Here is a 15,596-nt window from a genome sequence, read left to right as displayed (position 1 = left end):
AGAGCGAGAGAATGGGGGGAAAGAGAGAGCGAGAGAATGGGGGAAAGGAGAGAGCGAGAGAGAGAATGGGGGAAAGAGAGAGAGAATTGGGGGAAAGAGAGAGAGAATGGGGGAAAATAGAGGGAGAGCGAATGGGGGAAAGAGAGAGCGAGAGAATGGGGGAAAAGAGAGGGAGAGAATGGGGGAAATTAAATAAAGAGAATGGGAAAGAGAGAGGGAGAGAGAACGGGGGAAATTAAATAAAGAGAATGGGAAAGAGAGAGGGAGAGGGCAAATGGGGAAAGAGAAGGAGAATGGGGGAAGAGAGAGAGAGAATGGGGGAAATTAAATAAAGAGAATGGGGAAGAGAGAGGGAGAGGGCAAATGGGGAAAGAGAATGAGAATGGGGGAAGAGAGAAGGCGAATGGGGGAAAAGAGAGAGAGACAATGGGGGGAAATGAAAGAGCGAATGGGGAAAGGGAGAGTGGGGAAAGAGGGCGAGAATGGGGAAAAAGAGAGAGAATGGGGGAAAAAGAGAAAGCGAGAGGGAGCGAATGGGAGGAAAGAGAGAATGGAGAGAGAGAGTGAGAGGATGGGGGAAAAGAGAGATGGGGAAAAAGGGAGAGAGAATGGGGGAAATAGAGAGTGTGAGAATGGGGAAATGAAATAGAGAATGGGGAAAGAGAGCGAGAGAGAGAAAGGAGAAAAGAGGGAAAGAGCAGAGAGAGAGAGGGAGAGAATGGGGGAAAAGAGAGAGAATGGGGAGAGATTGAGAGAGAGCGAGAGAATGGGGGGAGAGAGAGAATTGGGAGAGAATGAGAGAGTGGGGGAAAAGAGAGAGAGAATGGAGAGAGATTGAGAGAGAGCGAGAGAATGGGGGGGAATTGGGAGAGAGGGAGAGAATGTGAGAGTGGGGGAAAAGAGAGAGAGAATGGGGAGAGACTGAGAGAGAGCGAGAGAATGAGGGGGGACAGAGAATTGGGAGAGAGGGAGAGAATGGAGAGAGAGTGAGAGAATGGGGGGGAGAGAGAGTGAATGAGAGAGTGGGGAAAAAAGGGAAATAGCAGAGCGAGATGGTGGGATCGCATAAGGGCCTCATGAGAAGGTATGCCAGAGGTAAGGTTTATCTCAAGTCTTGAGTTGTGTGTAACACACACACCCCTCCCCTCCCATTATTTTCCCCTCTGTCAAGTGTCAAACACAGAGGATGGATCCGGTTTGATAAGTTCTGTTCTGTCTGGAGATGTGATGTGTCAGACCTAGATCTGCCATACAGTAGAAGAAACCATGTTTTTCACACTGAAACTCTCTGGTCCAAGATATGTTTGGAGATTTTTACGGTGGCATTATGTGACTTCATTTGAATAAATAAGGCTTGTAATCGTATATGGCTGGTAGATTTGGTCCATCTCTTTGTGGCATATATCATATTTGCAGTGTGGATGATATCTATTAGATGGACGACCATTGTAGCGAAAATGATCATTGCAAATTAGGTCCAGTGGATTATGGAGAAGGGGACTGTTATCAACAGTATCGCAGTATAATGTGGTTTTTGTCTACATCATCTTATGATGGTTTGTAGTGACCAATTTTAATGAACACATTATACATATGTGTGGTCTTTCTTTATGAATAACTCGCATGTGTTACGTACATTACCGTTCAAAAGTTTGGGGTCACTTGGAAATGACCTTGTTTATGAAAGAAATGCACATTTTTTTGTCCATTTAAAATAACATCAAATTGATCAGAAATACAGTGTAGACATTATTAATGTTGTAAATGACTATTGTAGCTGGAAACGGCTACTCCGGGATCCTGGCCTTCTAGGCAGAGCTCCTCTGTCCAGTGTCTGTGTTATTTTGCCCATCTTCATCTTTTCTTTTTATTGGCCAGTCTGAGATATGCCTTTTTCTTTGCAACTCGGAATCGCCTCTTCACTGTTGACGTTGAGACTGGTGTTTTGCGGGAACTATTTAATAAATCTGCCAGTTGAGGACTTGTGAGGCGTCTGTTTCTCAAACTAGACACTCTAATGTACTTGTCCTCTTGCTCAGTTGTGCACTGGGGCCTCACACTCGTCTTTCTATTCTGGTTAGAGCCAGTTTCCACTGTTCTGTGACGGGAGTAGTACACAGCATTGTATGATATCTTCAGTTTCTTGGCAATTTCTTGGTATGGAACAGCCTTCATTTCTCAGAACAAGAATAGACTGACGAGTTTCAGAAGAAAGTTATTTGTTTCTGGCCATTTTGAGCCTGTAATCGAACCCACAAATGCTGATGCTCCAGATAATCTAGTCTAAAGAAGGCCAGTTTTATTGCTTCTTTAATCAGGACAACATTTTTCAGCTGTGCTAACATAATTGCATAAGGGTTTTCTAATGATGAATTATCCTTTTAAAATTATAATCTTGGATTAGCTAACACAACGTGTCATTGGAACACAGGAGTGATGGTTGCTGATAATGGGCCTCTGTACGCCTATGTAGATATTCCATAAAAAATCAGCTGTTTCCAGCTACAATAGTCATTTACAACATTAACAATGTCTACACTGTATTTCTGATCAATTTGATGTTATTTTAATGGACAAAAAAACATGCTTTTCTTTCAAAAACAAGGACATTTCTAAGTCGCCCCAAACATTTGAACGGTAGTGTACATGTAGATTTCTGAGGTCATGCCATTAGGCACTATTGGATATACATGTGAATGCTTGGTTATTTTACAGAGACACCGCCTCTAGCTAGCCAAACCAACTGTGAATGTTCCTCTTCTCACACCTCTACCTTCTCTCTCTGTCGTGGGGATTCTGGGGGTTAATTACAGAGTCTGTCAGAGGGCTGGGCTTACACTCTTAAAGTGTCACAGACACTGTTTCTTAAATGGATTTAAACATGGCTCAAGTGAATTAAGATTCCATTCTAATCCCTCGCTCCTCTCCTCCACTCTGGGCTCTCCTCTTCTCCTCCCTGTCTGGCAGCCTGGGCGTGGGGGGGTGGAGGGGGTTGCCTGGGAGCCTGAGGACCTTCTCCTCCATCCTCGGAGAGTGTTGTCAGAGGAGAGAGCCCTAACCGACGGTATATTAATCTACATTACTGTAGGCAGGAGAGGGCCCCCTGTCTCATGCATTTTACTCATTCATTCAAATGACTTGGTACGCATCAAACAGACCAGCCCGTGGTCCTCTCCTCCTCTCCAATCCGCTTTCCATTTAGATTCCCCCAGGCCTGATGTTGTTAAGGAGACATGTTCCCTATCCAGTACACCAGACACCCCTAGTTAGGGATTTCAATACAGGAATAACGCCAATATGAAGTATCAAATATGAAGAGAAAAAGGACTTCAGACCGTGAGCAACAGACGAAGAGTTCCTTAGGCTAGGCGTTCCGGTCCTGACCAGTGACACTGTATTTTCTGTTATTGCTTATGGACTCCTGCGAGATCGTCCTGTCTGAGGATCCCACTTCTGTCAACAAATGGATGGCTTTTTTAAGAGTAATGTTTGTTTCATTGACGGTGTAGTGTACAACCCTTAACCTTGTTCTAGTGCTGAGCGATCAACTGAAATTGAGCGACATTGGTTCAATTATTTGAACTCCATTTTGTTCTGGGTTTTTTTCTGAGAGCTCGATGCGCGGTTTCTCTAGAGATAAATCAGATCAAGCCCAAACTGTGCGAGGTAGTAGGGAGTTTTAGATTTCCAACACGCCAACATTCGACAGTTTTAGCGCCGAAAACCTGGTAATTAACTACAATGACCATAATCCATTGCACACCCGCCTCCTTGTCCATTCTATGTCGAGCAGAGACAGGGAAATGGAGAGAAGAGAGAGCGCATGATGGAGAGGGATAGAGAGCACTTTGTGAGGTATTGCTACCTGAAAAGACATGGTCTTAGTGATTTTAAAAGTTTGAAGAACTACCAGATTTTCTCCGACGGCATAGGCAGCAGAGTGATGAGATGATGACTTGGAATTAAGTAATCAAATTGTGAAATAAAACAAATGTCATGTACACAACAACTGAAATCATTTTGAAGTAATGTGAATAAGTGCTGGTTAATTGGTGACGAGCAGTCATGGTCAGTCACTACCATCATGGGACTTTTATTCTGTGTTACAGCATTCAACCCCCATAATGGATAGTGCATTTCATGTCAAATAAATAAATCATCGAAACCAAAATAAAACGGTGATCGTTTTTTTTCATAATTGAACCGAAACAGACTTCAAAACGCACTAATCGCTAAGCACTACCCTGTACGTTACCCAAGTGAAGAGCTTAATAATTACTTGTATTATTAAGTCATTATAAATGCTGATAAGAAATACTTCAAAGCTTTCTTAGTCATTTGTGTTATGCATACCATGTTAATACATGGTTATAAATGCATATATATCCTACCAGCACTACTTATAAATAGTTCATTTATGCTTATTAAAGTACAACTGTTAAATTACTACCACCCTATCCCCTTAACCAAGACAAACTTCCCATCTACCCCTCCTCATTCATCTCAACCCCACTGCCTCCACAGATGTCAACTGAACTAGCGGCAGGATCCCCAAACACAACACATACAGTAACAAACGAGCATCTCTGTTGGAGTGTTTGCGAGTAAATAATCCTGGTTAATAATGAATGGCGATTAAAGGGTGGAGCTGTGGCCTTGCTAAACACGCGCTGATTAATGTTTCCAGCTTCTTCCCCATTCGGGCTCTGCATTATGCAAACGCTGCAGCGCCAGCACCCTATCAGGAGAGACCAGGCCCATTTATTCAAATCAATCTGTGATAAACATGGTGAATGGAGTGTTCTGTCGTAGCTTAACTGTCATTACGAAGGGATATTCTCACCATCACTTGTGTAACTTACACTCTCATAAACACGACCTGCTGAGCTGTTTCCAAATTGAGGGCTCGGGCCCCTGGAGACCCTCTCCATGTCAGGCTGGGGCCATGGACTGGAGCATTGGACTGGAGCAGGGCTAGTGTAGAACCAGGCTGTAAAAGTTGGCTCTGGGGCTGTAGCAGTAATGGAAGAGGCTGAAACTCAGGCTGGGGTTAGTATCTGATTAAAGATGTTCCAGGACAGAGGCTAGATGTAAAGAGCGGGTCTAAGGTTGGAGTAAACTGCCACTAAACTCCGGCCAGGATAGATGCTGGGTCTGGGGGTCGGGCTGGGTGAGGGGAAGGGGTAGGTAGTAGGGGTTGAGTGAGCAGTCCTGAGTTGCAGCTCCACAGCCCCAGTGATGAATGGCTAAAACATGGGCTATTCATCTCCTGCTTAGAGCAGTGGACACTGGCCCCACTCCCCCTCCACATGTCAGCAAATGTGATAATTCTGTCATTTGTCAGGAGTGACGGAGAGTGGGGGAGTGTGTGGAGAGGCGCTCTGGAGACTACGTCTGGGACTACGGACATACACACATACATATACATACATACACACATACATACATACATACACACACACATACACACACACATACACACACACACACATACACACACACACATACATACACACACACACACACACACATACATACATACATATATGCATACATACACACACATACACACACACACACACACACAAACAAACTAAAACATACATTTGCTCTCCTTGTCCTCCTTTCTCTTTACATCATTTTTTTTTTTGTTCAAAGTCTATTTTTGTCAAGTTTACTTGACACAGAGCGAGGTGTTTTATGGCAAATTCCATCTAATTCACAGACGTTGTATTGTATTACCTCCAGGAAACCTGAGACACTTTTTCCACTTCATTATGTAAATCACATTTTTAAATAGTTTTTCCCTTTCCTTCCCTAAAGCCTGTCTGCAGTTTTGTGTGTTTGGGAGTTGCTGGACCAAACTATTGTGTGTGCGGGCGCTATGTGCGCATGCGCATTTGTGCGTGCAAGCTGTGTGTGTCCCTTTTGAATAGCAGTCTTGTCAGTGTGTGTGAACAGTCAATACCCTTTTGTGAGGCCCTCATAGTACCCATTAAACATGATAACCTCTGAGTTAAGGGCCGGACATTTTGTTGTTTCAGATGTCTCTGTGATTTCAAACAGACGACTGTGACCCCTGGCTAACCCTGTCTTTGCCTATTTTTTTCCCTCTCTCTCCTCTGCCTCTCTTTTTTTTCTCTCTCTCTCTCTCTCTCTCTCTCTCTCTCTCTCTCTCTCTCTCTCTCTCTCTCTCTCTCTCTCTCTCTCTCTCTCTCTCTCTCTCTCTCTTCTTCTCTCTTCTCTCTTCTCTCTCTCTCCTCTCTTTTTCCTCCCTTCCTCTCTCTCTCTCTCCCTGCAGAATCATCCAGAACAGAGTCCTGGTCTTCGTCCTCGGCGCCATCATCCTCATCACCATCATCCTGGCTATCTATTTCAATGTGCGAGGGCACTGATCTCCCTAATTCTCTCTCTCTCACACACACACACACACACACACACCAGGCGTGATTAATAGCGACAAAAGCATTGCTCTGGAGTAATTAGGACAAATGGTTCCAATGAATCACTTTCCAGGCCATGACAGGGGTCTCTCTCTCTCTCTCTTCTTTCTCTCGCTCTCTCTCTTCTTTCTTTCTCTCGCTCTCTCTCTCTCTCTCTCTCTCTCTCTCTCTCTCTCTCTCTCTCTCTCTCTCTCTCTCTCTCTCTCTCTCTCTCTCTCTCGCCCCCACAGTTTTTGTTCTTTTGTTTTTGATATTATTCATGGTGTTGTCACTGGACTGTGTTTGATTGGATCCATCTTTCCCCTGGGTAGAGAGAGAGCCTATGGGGAATTCAAAGAGTTTAGATGTAAATCCTGCTAGTGTTGTGTATGCACTACTTCCATGGTCTAACCTAAGGTTTCCGCAGTCCCTTTTCTGTGTGTGTGTGGGTGCTTGTCTATCTGTACGCAGGGCTTTCTTCTCCCTCTCTGTCAGACCAACTTTCAATCCATCTAGTGTATTAGGTGCTAGACTCAACTCTGATTAACATTGGGGCTTACTACATGCGTCCACAGTCACACACACACAGCCTCCAGGTACAAAGGACAGTACCTTCAAATAAGAGGTGGTAGTCCGTCACCTCTTTCCACACGGTTGGGCCCAAATATGAGATCTACGTTCGTAAATGGAAGACTTATTCGACTTATAGAAAACGCATGAAAAGGTTTGCTTCTGTTTTGACTCAAGGAAGGAGACACTGTTTGATTCGCCTGTCCTCTTCACAATATTCACTCGTATCATTGATATCGGACTGTGTTTGATCTCAACGTTGTCCAGACTCCATGATATTTTGTTCATACACACATGACATTAATATAGAATTGATTGTAGTAGTCCACATACTGCACTAACTGGCAAATCTACATAAATTGTACGCAGAGAAAAAAAAGGCTTTTAGGTTTTTCATATTACCAGTAATTCTGTTACTATTTATTTATATACATTGTTTGAGAATTGATGATTTATTTTTGTTGATTATCATTAAGTGTACATTTTATGGAGTCTATTGTAAACGTAACCTGACGCAGACCAATGGTCTTTGGCCAGCGAATCACATGACATGTATAGTTCATATTTCTCCAGGACCAGTTCATTCATGGATTGCTTTGATTGTGTGTGAATTCAGACTTAAGTCATTTTTAATATGAATGAAATTGCTCTGTTGTCCTATCTAAATATTGTTCTTATTTCTTCGGGTTTTGTCCAGAGTTGTAATGATGAAAATGTTTATGTAGAGCCTTTAACCCAAACAGCTTCAAGCTGATATGTTGTTGCATGTTTTTACCAACTCCCAATACTACGTGTGTTTCAGTCCAGTTTGGAAGGGGAGTGCCATTCTACTGTAGGTGGACAGAGTAAGATTGTTGTGTTTTATGTGCAAAATCCGAGAGGCGCTGCAAAGGGACTGTTTGTGTGTCCTGTCTGTCATTAGGGCAGAATGATGCTCTCATTAGCCCTGTAACACACACATTACTCACACACAAACATACTCTCATTAAAACATACACAGGTACCCCCCATGTCCTCCACCGACAGACAGCCAGAAGGCCGGTGGTCTGCCTGGCTCAGGCCAGACGGCCGCCTGCCTCCGTGCGGCAGAACGAGAGAGAGAGAGAGAGAGAGAGAGGACATTTGCTATTCCGTTTCAGGACAAGCCGGTTGTCTTATTTTGGAAGCGGGGGCTTGTTGGGGGAGGGGGCTTTCTCCGCTACCCCCCAGCCGCCCGGCGGCTTCAAAGGTTCTATTAATGACCAACAAAATAGTGGCTCCCCCTCAATCCCACGTGGGCCAACCACTGGCCGAGTTATCATTAAGTTGAGGAATAATGAAAGAGTAAAAAAAGAGGATAAGGAGAGGAAACGAGGAGGAGGGGGGAGAAATCCCTGCCAACCTCATCAGATAATCACCTGTGTGATTTGGTTTTTCCATCAAAAGAAAGAACAGGTGGAGGTGTGTATCAGGATCTATACCTGGAGGTTGGTGTATATGAGCCAAACAACTGATTATTGTGTGTACCTATCTGGAGTGCCTACGTGTGCTCGTCCTCTCTCCTCGGTCCCTTCCTCCCTCCTCTCTCCACCCCCACCCGTCCTCCCTCTTTCCCTCACCCCTGTCTTCCTCCCTCTCTCTCTCTCCCAGCCTGTCAGGGTGAGCAGAGTTGTAGCGCTGCCGCAGCCTCCCTTCTGCCGTGCATTGTGGCCGCGGAAGACAGCGTGGCAGGCAGCGTGGCCACGGCAGACAGCGAGCACAGCTCTATTTGAAGTTGTAATGGTGTCAAAAAGTCAGGGCTGACAGACAGCTGTCAGTCCCACAGGGCCTCATTAAAAACAGACCCACTTGACAAGGAAATAATTGAGCGTCGCCGACAACCCTGCCTGGGCTCCATTTAGATGTTTGTATTTTGTTTCATTATTATTTCTGGCTATTATGTTCATTAGGAAATGGCATTAAACAACTTTAGATAAAGGGGGAGGGCTAATGATTTGTTTAGAGGGGGGGGGTATTAGTTAACAGGAGGCCTGTCATATGATTCCTTGCTTTGGCAGATGCCTGGTATCATCTGCCAACACTCCTTTTTTTAGTCTACTTTCTCTTGTTCTCCTTTTTGTCTGCCCATCCTTCCTTTTTTCCCAGCCCTCTTATATTTACATTTACATTTACATTATATCTCTCCATCCCTCCTTTCTTCCGTTCCCTCTCTCTTTCTCTCTCTCTCCTTCTCTCCCTCCGAGCAGCGGGTGCCTTTAAAGTACGAAATAGATTATTCATTACCCCCTTTCTGTTCTTTGTGACTGATTTGGCTTTCGACGAGCATCTTGCCACGGAGAGAAGGATGAAAACTTGTCAAAAATAGGTTCTATCTTATTCCAAGGGGCAACAATAGCAGCAGGTACAGACACCTTTTAATATTTAATTAAGCCCAGTGTTAACCCACCTCAAGTGACTAGAGGTGTGTGAGCTCCATACAGACAGGAAGAGAGAGGGGAGGGATTTTGGGGGGGGGTGATTAGTAATTGGATGTCTAAAGCCATTTAAATGTGTTTGCTTCTCTCCGATCGCTAGACAGGCTCGTGTTTTATGTCCCTGTCCATTGTCATATGATCATTGTCTGAGGGGCTGGTGAGTTCGTCATGTCCAAGGCTGAATATGCTTTTTAAGGTTTTGGAGATGTGTCTACCATTTAGGTTTGAGTCATCTCTTCTTCCTTATGCAAGAGCCATTTATGCCACATTTAAAAAATCGGGCAATCTAGCACCCTTCAACCACAGCGCGGGTTAAGCGTACGTCTCCTGGTGTTTGATACACAAACCAGGGGTCCTCTCGAAAACCGGTAAAAGGGGATAATTGTTCCCAGGACGAGTAAACTTTTCGGCAGCGGCCCCTTCCGGTACAAAATCCTGCCGTTTGTCAGCCGTTTAGGCGGACAGGAATAGTGACAGGGAGCGTTTGAGCCGTTGTCCCTCTGAAAGACGCACCTTAAACGGGATAGGTAAACAACTCCGACAGTGGGATCGCGATGGGAGGGCAGACGTTTTATCTCCCAGAGAGTCTCCGCTGTGAGGGACGCCCACCCGCAGACCAGCGAGCCGAAGTCCACAATGACGCCGTTTGACAATAGGGATGAGTCTGCCTCTGTATCGACTGTCCACACAAACGCAGACAAAAATACATTACACACGCATCCCTCTCTACTGTCACACGTGCTGGAGCAACCCCCTAAACCCCCTTTCATTCTATGATAGTAGAGAGAGGGCTACAGTATGTTCCCCCTTTCATTCTATGATAGTAGAGAGAGGGCTACAGTATGTTCCCCCTTTCATTCTATGATAGTAGAGAGAGGGCTACAGTATGTTCCCCCTGTTTGTACCAGTCCAAGTAGAATGGCTTTCTTCTTTTTCCCCTCCCTGCTCTTCTCTTTCTCTTTTAAATCATCCAACGCTGTTGTTTATTTTAATGGTGTTTACACGCACAAAGACATGACAATGGCCCTATTCTCTGCGGTAGGTCACAGAGCTACAGCCGTGTCTAGAGCGCCTACCCTTGTGCTTGTGGGCGAAAAGATGGAGCCGGAATAGTGCAATGGCGAGTGCAGTTGGTTTGCGTGTCGTGTGTGCATGTTTCGGTCGGTGTTCAAAATGTCCATCAATAGTGTAAGTCTAGTATCTTGATGATCAAGTCCGAGCAGCTGAACTCAACATTGTGTTGCTTTTCATACTTTTTTGGGGGGTGTTTAGTTTCTCCCCCCTCCCCCCCGAGACATTTTTGTGCTTTCTGTAGATGTGAAGAAAATTTGTGTTGTCATTAAAGCAGTATTGCATTCCAACAACAAAGATGCCCTGTCGTACTTTCCTGTCGTCTTCCCTCCTCCGCCCCTCTCGTTCTGTCGTTCATTCGGCACCGAAAAACAACCTGACACTTCAGGAAGAAGGAAAGGCGGAGCCGGCAACTTTCCATTTTACCCACGGCTGAACCGCAGTCAGATCCAATGTCTGCACCTTCTATTACGTGCACCTCAACTTGCAGAGTGAAGCACCGACACAGGTTACCTACTCATACAATATGAACACTGAACACAAAGACCAGGTCAGACACGGACTGAAGCAGACTAAACGAATCTCCCCCTCTTTCTTTCTCCCTCATCTCTCTCATCTCTCTCCCTGTAGAGTACTGACATATCCTTTGAGCTAAAAATTAACTCTTTACCACTACAAAGGAATACAGTTGTAACCGGCGCTGCCATTTGCATGATAATGGAGACTTCATATAATTGACCCAGTAGACCGTATTAGGCTTCTTAAATGTTTGCATACTTTTTAACCTCTCGTTTCGTTATGCAATGCTTATCATTTCATTTTGCAACATTTAAATGCAGTAATTTATGGTACATGGATTTGAATGTATGTCTACAAATTGAAATCTGAGGTCAGTAGGGACATTTTTTTTGTCTGTTCTCTTTTCAGAGACAAAAAGCGTTCTTCTGGTCAACCCTCAGACAGTGTAATGTAGAGCTGGATTGACAGAGACCGACAGAGTTAAAGAGAGAAGGAGATCTGGAAGGATGTATGGATCAGACAAGGCTGCAAGAAGCATGGAAGGCAGGCCCTGACTGTTGTGCTAGTTCCAAGCTGCACAGTCATTTACTTTGCATGTGGTGTCTTACCAGACAATATTCTACATTTCCAACTGGGAGGCATCAGTGTAGAAATCACAGTCTTCAAAAGACGGCCTGCTATTCATGTTCCCCGTAGCCGGAGATCTGAGCAAACGGTGATAACCCACGACATCTTTCTGGAAAACGGGGAGTCGATCAGCTTTGATGGAGCACATCCTCGATGACAGGCTACTGAAGAGCTCTCTAATGAACTGGGGAGGGGCAAGGGGGGGGTGCATCGCTTAGCATGGCAGCATGGAGGGGGGTGGGGGGATTAGGGATGGGGAAGGGGGGTACAATTGTATCAGTGAGGAATTTCATATGCATAATCATCTAAACATAAACATAAGCTCATAGATATACTATAATGGATGGAGGTGAGGAAGATGGGATGGAAGGATGGCAGAAATATTTTGGAGATGAGGATGGGGGAAAGGTATTGGAGATGAGGAAGATGGGATAGAAGGATGACAGAATGGTATTGGAGATGAGGAAGATGGGATAGAAGGATGGCAGAATGGTATTGGAGATGAGGAAGATGGGATAGAAGGATGACAGAATGGTATTGGAGATGAGGAAGATGGGATAGAAGGATGACAGAATGGTATTGGAGATGAGGAAGATGGGCTGGAAGGATGACAGAATGGTACTGGAGATGAGGAAGATGGGATGGAAGGATGACAGAAAGGTATTGGAGATGAGGAAGATGGGATAGAAGGATGACAGAATGGTATTGGAGATGAGGAAGATGGGATAGAAGGATGACAGAAAGGTATTGGAGATGAGGAAGATGGGATGGAAGGATGACAGAAAGGTATTGGAGATGAGGAAGATGGGATGGAAGGATGACAGAAAGGTATTGGAGATGAGGAAGATGGGATGGAAGGATGACAGAACGGTACTGGAGATGAGGAAGATGGGATGGAAGGATGACAGAATGGTATTGGAGATGAGGAAGATGGGATGGAAGGATGACAGAAAGGTATTGGAGATGAGGAAGATGGGATGGAAGGATGACAGAATGGTATTGGAGATGAGGAAGATGGGATGGAAGGATGACAGAATGGTATTGGAGATGGGGAAGATGGGCTGGAAGGATGACAGAAAGGTATTGGAGATGAGGAAGATGGGCTGGAAGGATGACAGAAAGGTATTGGAGATGAGGAAAATGGGATGGAAAGATGACAGAAGGTCTCCATGATACCTCTGCCTTAGATGGGGGGGGGGTAGTGATTAAACATTCATGAAGGTGTGTCCAATCACAGTGCTCATCTGACTGTCTTTCTACACAGTGCAGGAAGTGAAATTGGATTGTAGTGATGGGAACCCCTGCAGGTTGGCATGAGGGGTCAATTGAATGGGGAGTTCAAAGGTTGCAGAATTTATATGATATCCTCTTATATCCCCAACCACCTTTTCCTCACTCGTACTGTAGGATACATCTAACACAGTAAGGAATGCCAGCCTGCTTGCTTTTATGTGGTTATCATGCTTGTATATCAGTGCTGTAATATGCAGGAAGAATATATTTGCTTTCAAAATGTGGGCATTGGTCAGTTTTTAAACTCACTCAGACATGATTCAAAACACTTTCACTGACATGGACCCATACATTGTCAGTCTCTCTCTCACACACACACACGCTATTATAAAACACACAGACACCTTTATTGAGTTGTATAGTGGCGGCAACAAAATGCACAACTTTTGTTCATCTCAAGGATTCTTCTGACTGCCCAGATGAACAGAGAGCCAATATAGATTTTTCTCCTTACCATGCAGTGACTGGGATTACCTATTTGCTCATTCATTTTTAAAGACAACTAGTGAGATTCTTCCCCCTTTTTTCTGTGTTCTTGTCTCTATCTTTCATTTTTTCTAAAGAGTGATTGTACCCTCCCCTTCTGTGGCAGAATCCCTCCTTGACCCTGAGACTTGTAATTCTGCCATAGATCACAGCTTTGGAATATTAGGCCTTACAGCGGTTAAATAAAATATGTTCAAATCGTCCAATCCCAGAGGCCACGGCAGAAATTCTAATCAGAGAAAAAAGAAAGGGAAAGGATTATGGGTAAAGGGAAGCATCAGAATCCTACTGGCCATGTCTGAGGAACAGGAAGAGAAAGATAGAGAGGACCCAACCTTAATCATCATAATCACACTCATCAACAACACTCTGTGAAAGGTTCTGCATGACAGCAGGAGGAGGTGGGTTAAAGATTTTTTTAAATAATTTAAGAGGGAATTTCCACGGATATTGAGAGTAGTATGCCAAACAGGACAACCCTTCTGGGCCCTGGACGCCTTCACTTGACCATTGTAGGTTGGAGTCAGAATTGACTCCTCTCCCCCCCCATAAAAAAAGAAGAAACAAATAAAGTTTGTCACAACAAAATTTGCTTCGGTATTTAAGATTATTGCACTGGTGCAAAGGCTGAAGCCATACAACCAACATGTAGTACTGTGGTTGAAGCTGGACTGTATGGACTGTCCATAGAGGGTGATTGATCGGAACTCAATCCCTCAGTGTGTTCAGAAGACCACGAGACGCTCAATTACACTCTGAGATTCAAATGCTGAATTCACAGACTGAGACCCTCTGAGAAATACCAGTGACCTTCAGCCAACCGCCAAACTCCAAACAACAACGTCAACTAGAGGTTTGACATCGATGGCCAAACACTTCACGAAGTTGAATGCAGGGTCTCGTTAACAAAAGGACACAAGATATAGAATTTTTCCAAATGACCAAATAATGTAAATATTTAGTTGTTTTTTTGTGTTGTTTGTTAGGAGATTCATCTATCCATGCCATATGTGTATTAGATGAGCCATTACTGCGCATTAGAATAGGAATAATTGTGTACATAGCAGCTTATGAATCATTAATCCCCGTGGTTTCCATCTGGGGGTTTCTGTCGGAGGGGCAAGGGAGGGGAGTCAGAGGGGGAGGGGGGCTTGGGCCCCGACGGACAAGACAGTGCGATGAAAGAGGAAGAGAAATATGGATAGAGAGAGAAAGAAACATGGATACAGGCTATAGTGATGCGTTTACATTGTGGAATGGGCAACTTATCCCCAATAGCATTCACATCTGAATATAATGTGCAGTATAAAGGGAAACGTTACACATTTCTTTTGTAAATCGAATATATTTTTCATGAATGTGTATGGACTGTTTTCTTTTACACTTGGAATGGAGAACCATTAGCCCTGTTTATACCTGGTTCTCAGATGCGTTCTTTGTCCTGATCTTATCCACATTCTGATTGTGTCCACATTTTAAGGCAGGACTGGTGTAGACTATTAAAATATGTATTGTGATCAGATCTTCCTGCCCATCTCCAGAGGTAGTCAGGCATGCATTATGCAAGTGTAGACGGATGCATGTTAGTTCCAGGTGTAAATGAGGCCATTGAACTCTCAACATGTGCTGAGGTACTTGTGGTTGAAGGCCAAGCTGGAAAATGATCTTACAGCTCTTTGCAACTAGGATAACGGCAGTGAGTATAACACCGGAGCAAAATGTTATCACTCACTGCCATTATACTAGTTGCAAAGAGCCGTAAGATCATTTTCTCCTTGGGGTTGGGCAGTATGCAACAATAGGTGCTGAGGGAAAGAAAAAGCATGTGGTTATACAAACTAGTAATGTTACCATTGTACCCTGACCATGAATGCAACATGTTAATTCTAAATGAATTCCCTCTTGAACAAAAACGATGTCAATTGAAATGCTCGGGGATGCTTAGAGCCTTCAGTGTTTGTGATTCAGCAAACGTGCTCTAGCCTTGAGTCCTCATTCATTGTATGTTGGTTATTCTGAGTAAATAGCCTCGTTGGTCTGAGTGTCCATCAGCTCTCATTGTTTAGACTGATGGATGACTAGTATTTCACTATCTATCTACCACACACATCCGGCGCCGACAGAGATGGCCGCCTCGCTTCGCGTTCCTAGGAAA

At 44.3% G+C, this 15,596-nt stretch overlaps 1 protein-coding gene across 4 annotated transcripts in view; it reads left to right on the top strand.

Annotated features, from left to right (window-relative positions):
* Positions 1-10,813, top strand: part of LOC118367472 (vesicle transport through interaction with t-SNAREs homolog 1A-like) — a 205,748-nt gene extending 194,935 nt beyond the window's left edge. For all 4 annotated transcript variants that reach the window (XM_052490715.1, XM_052490720.1, XM_052490713.1 and 1 more), the window contains one exon: positions 6,302-10,813. In XM_052490715.1, the coding sequence (XP_052346675.1) occupies positions 6,302-6,395 (94 nt within the window). In that variant the 3' untranslated portion in view covers positions 6,396-10,813. The remainder of the gene's footprint in view (positions 1-6,301) is intronic.
* Positions 10,814-15,596: the final 4,783 nt, after the last annotated feature.

The sequence above is a fragment of the Oncorhynchus keta genome, chromosome 3, assembly GCF_023373465.1.
Source record: "Oncorhynchus keta strain PuntledgeMale-10-30-2019 chromosome 3, Oket_V2, whole genome shotgun sequence".
NCBI classification, from domain to species: domain Eukaryota; kingdom Metazoa; phylum Chordata; class Actinopteri; order Salmoniformes; family Salmonidae; genus Oncorhynchus; species Oncorhynchus keta.
The sequence above is the reverse complement of the archived record's forward strand: the minus strand, read 5'-3'. Positions and strand labels throughout refer to the sequence as shown.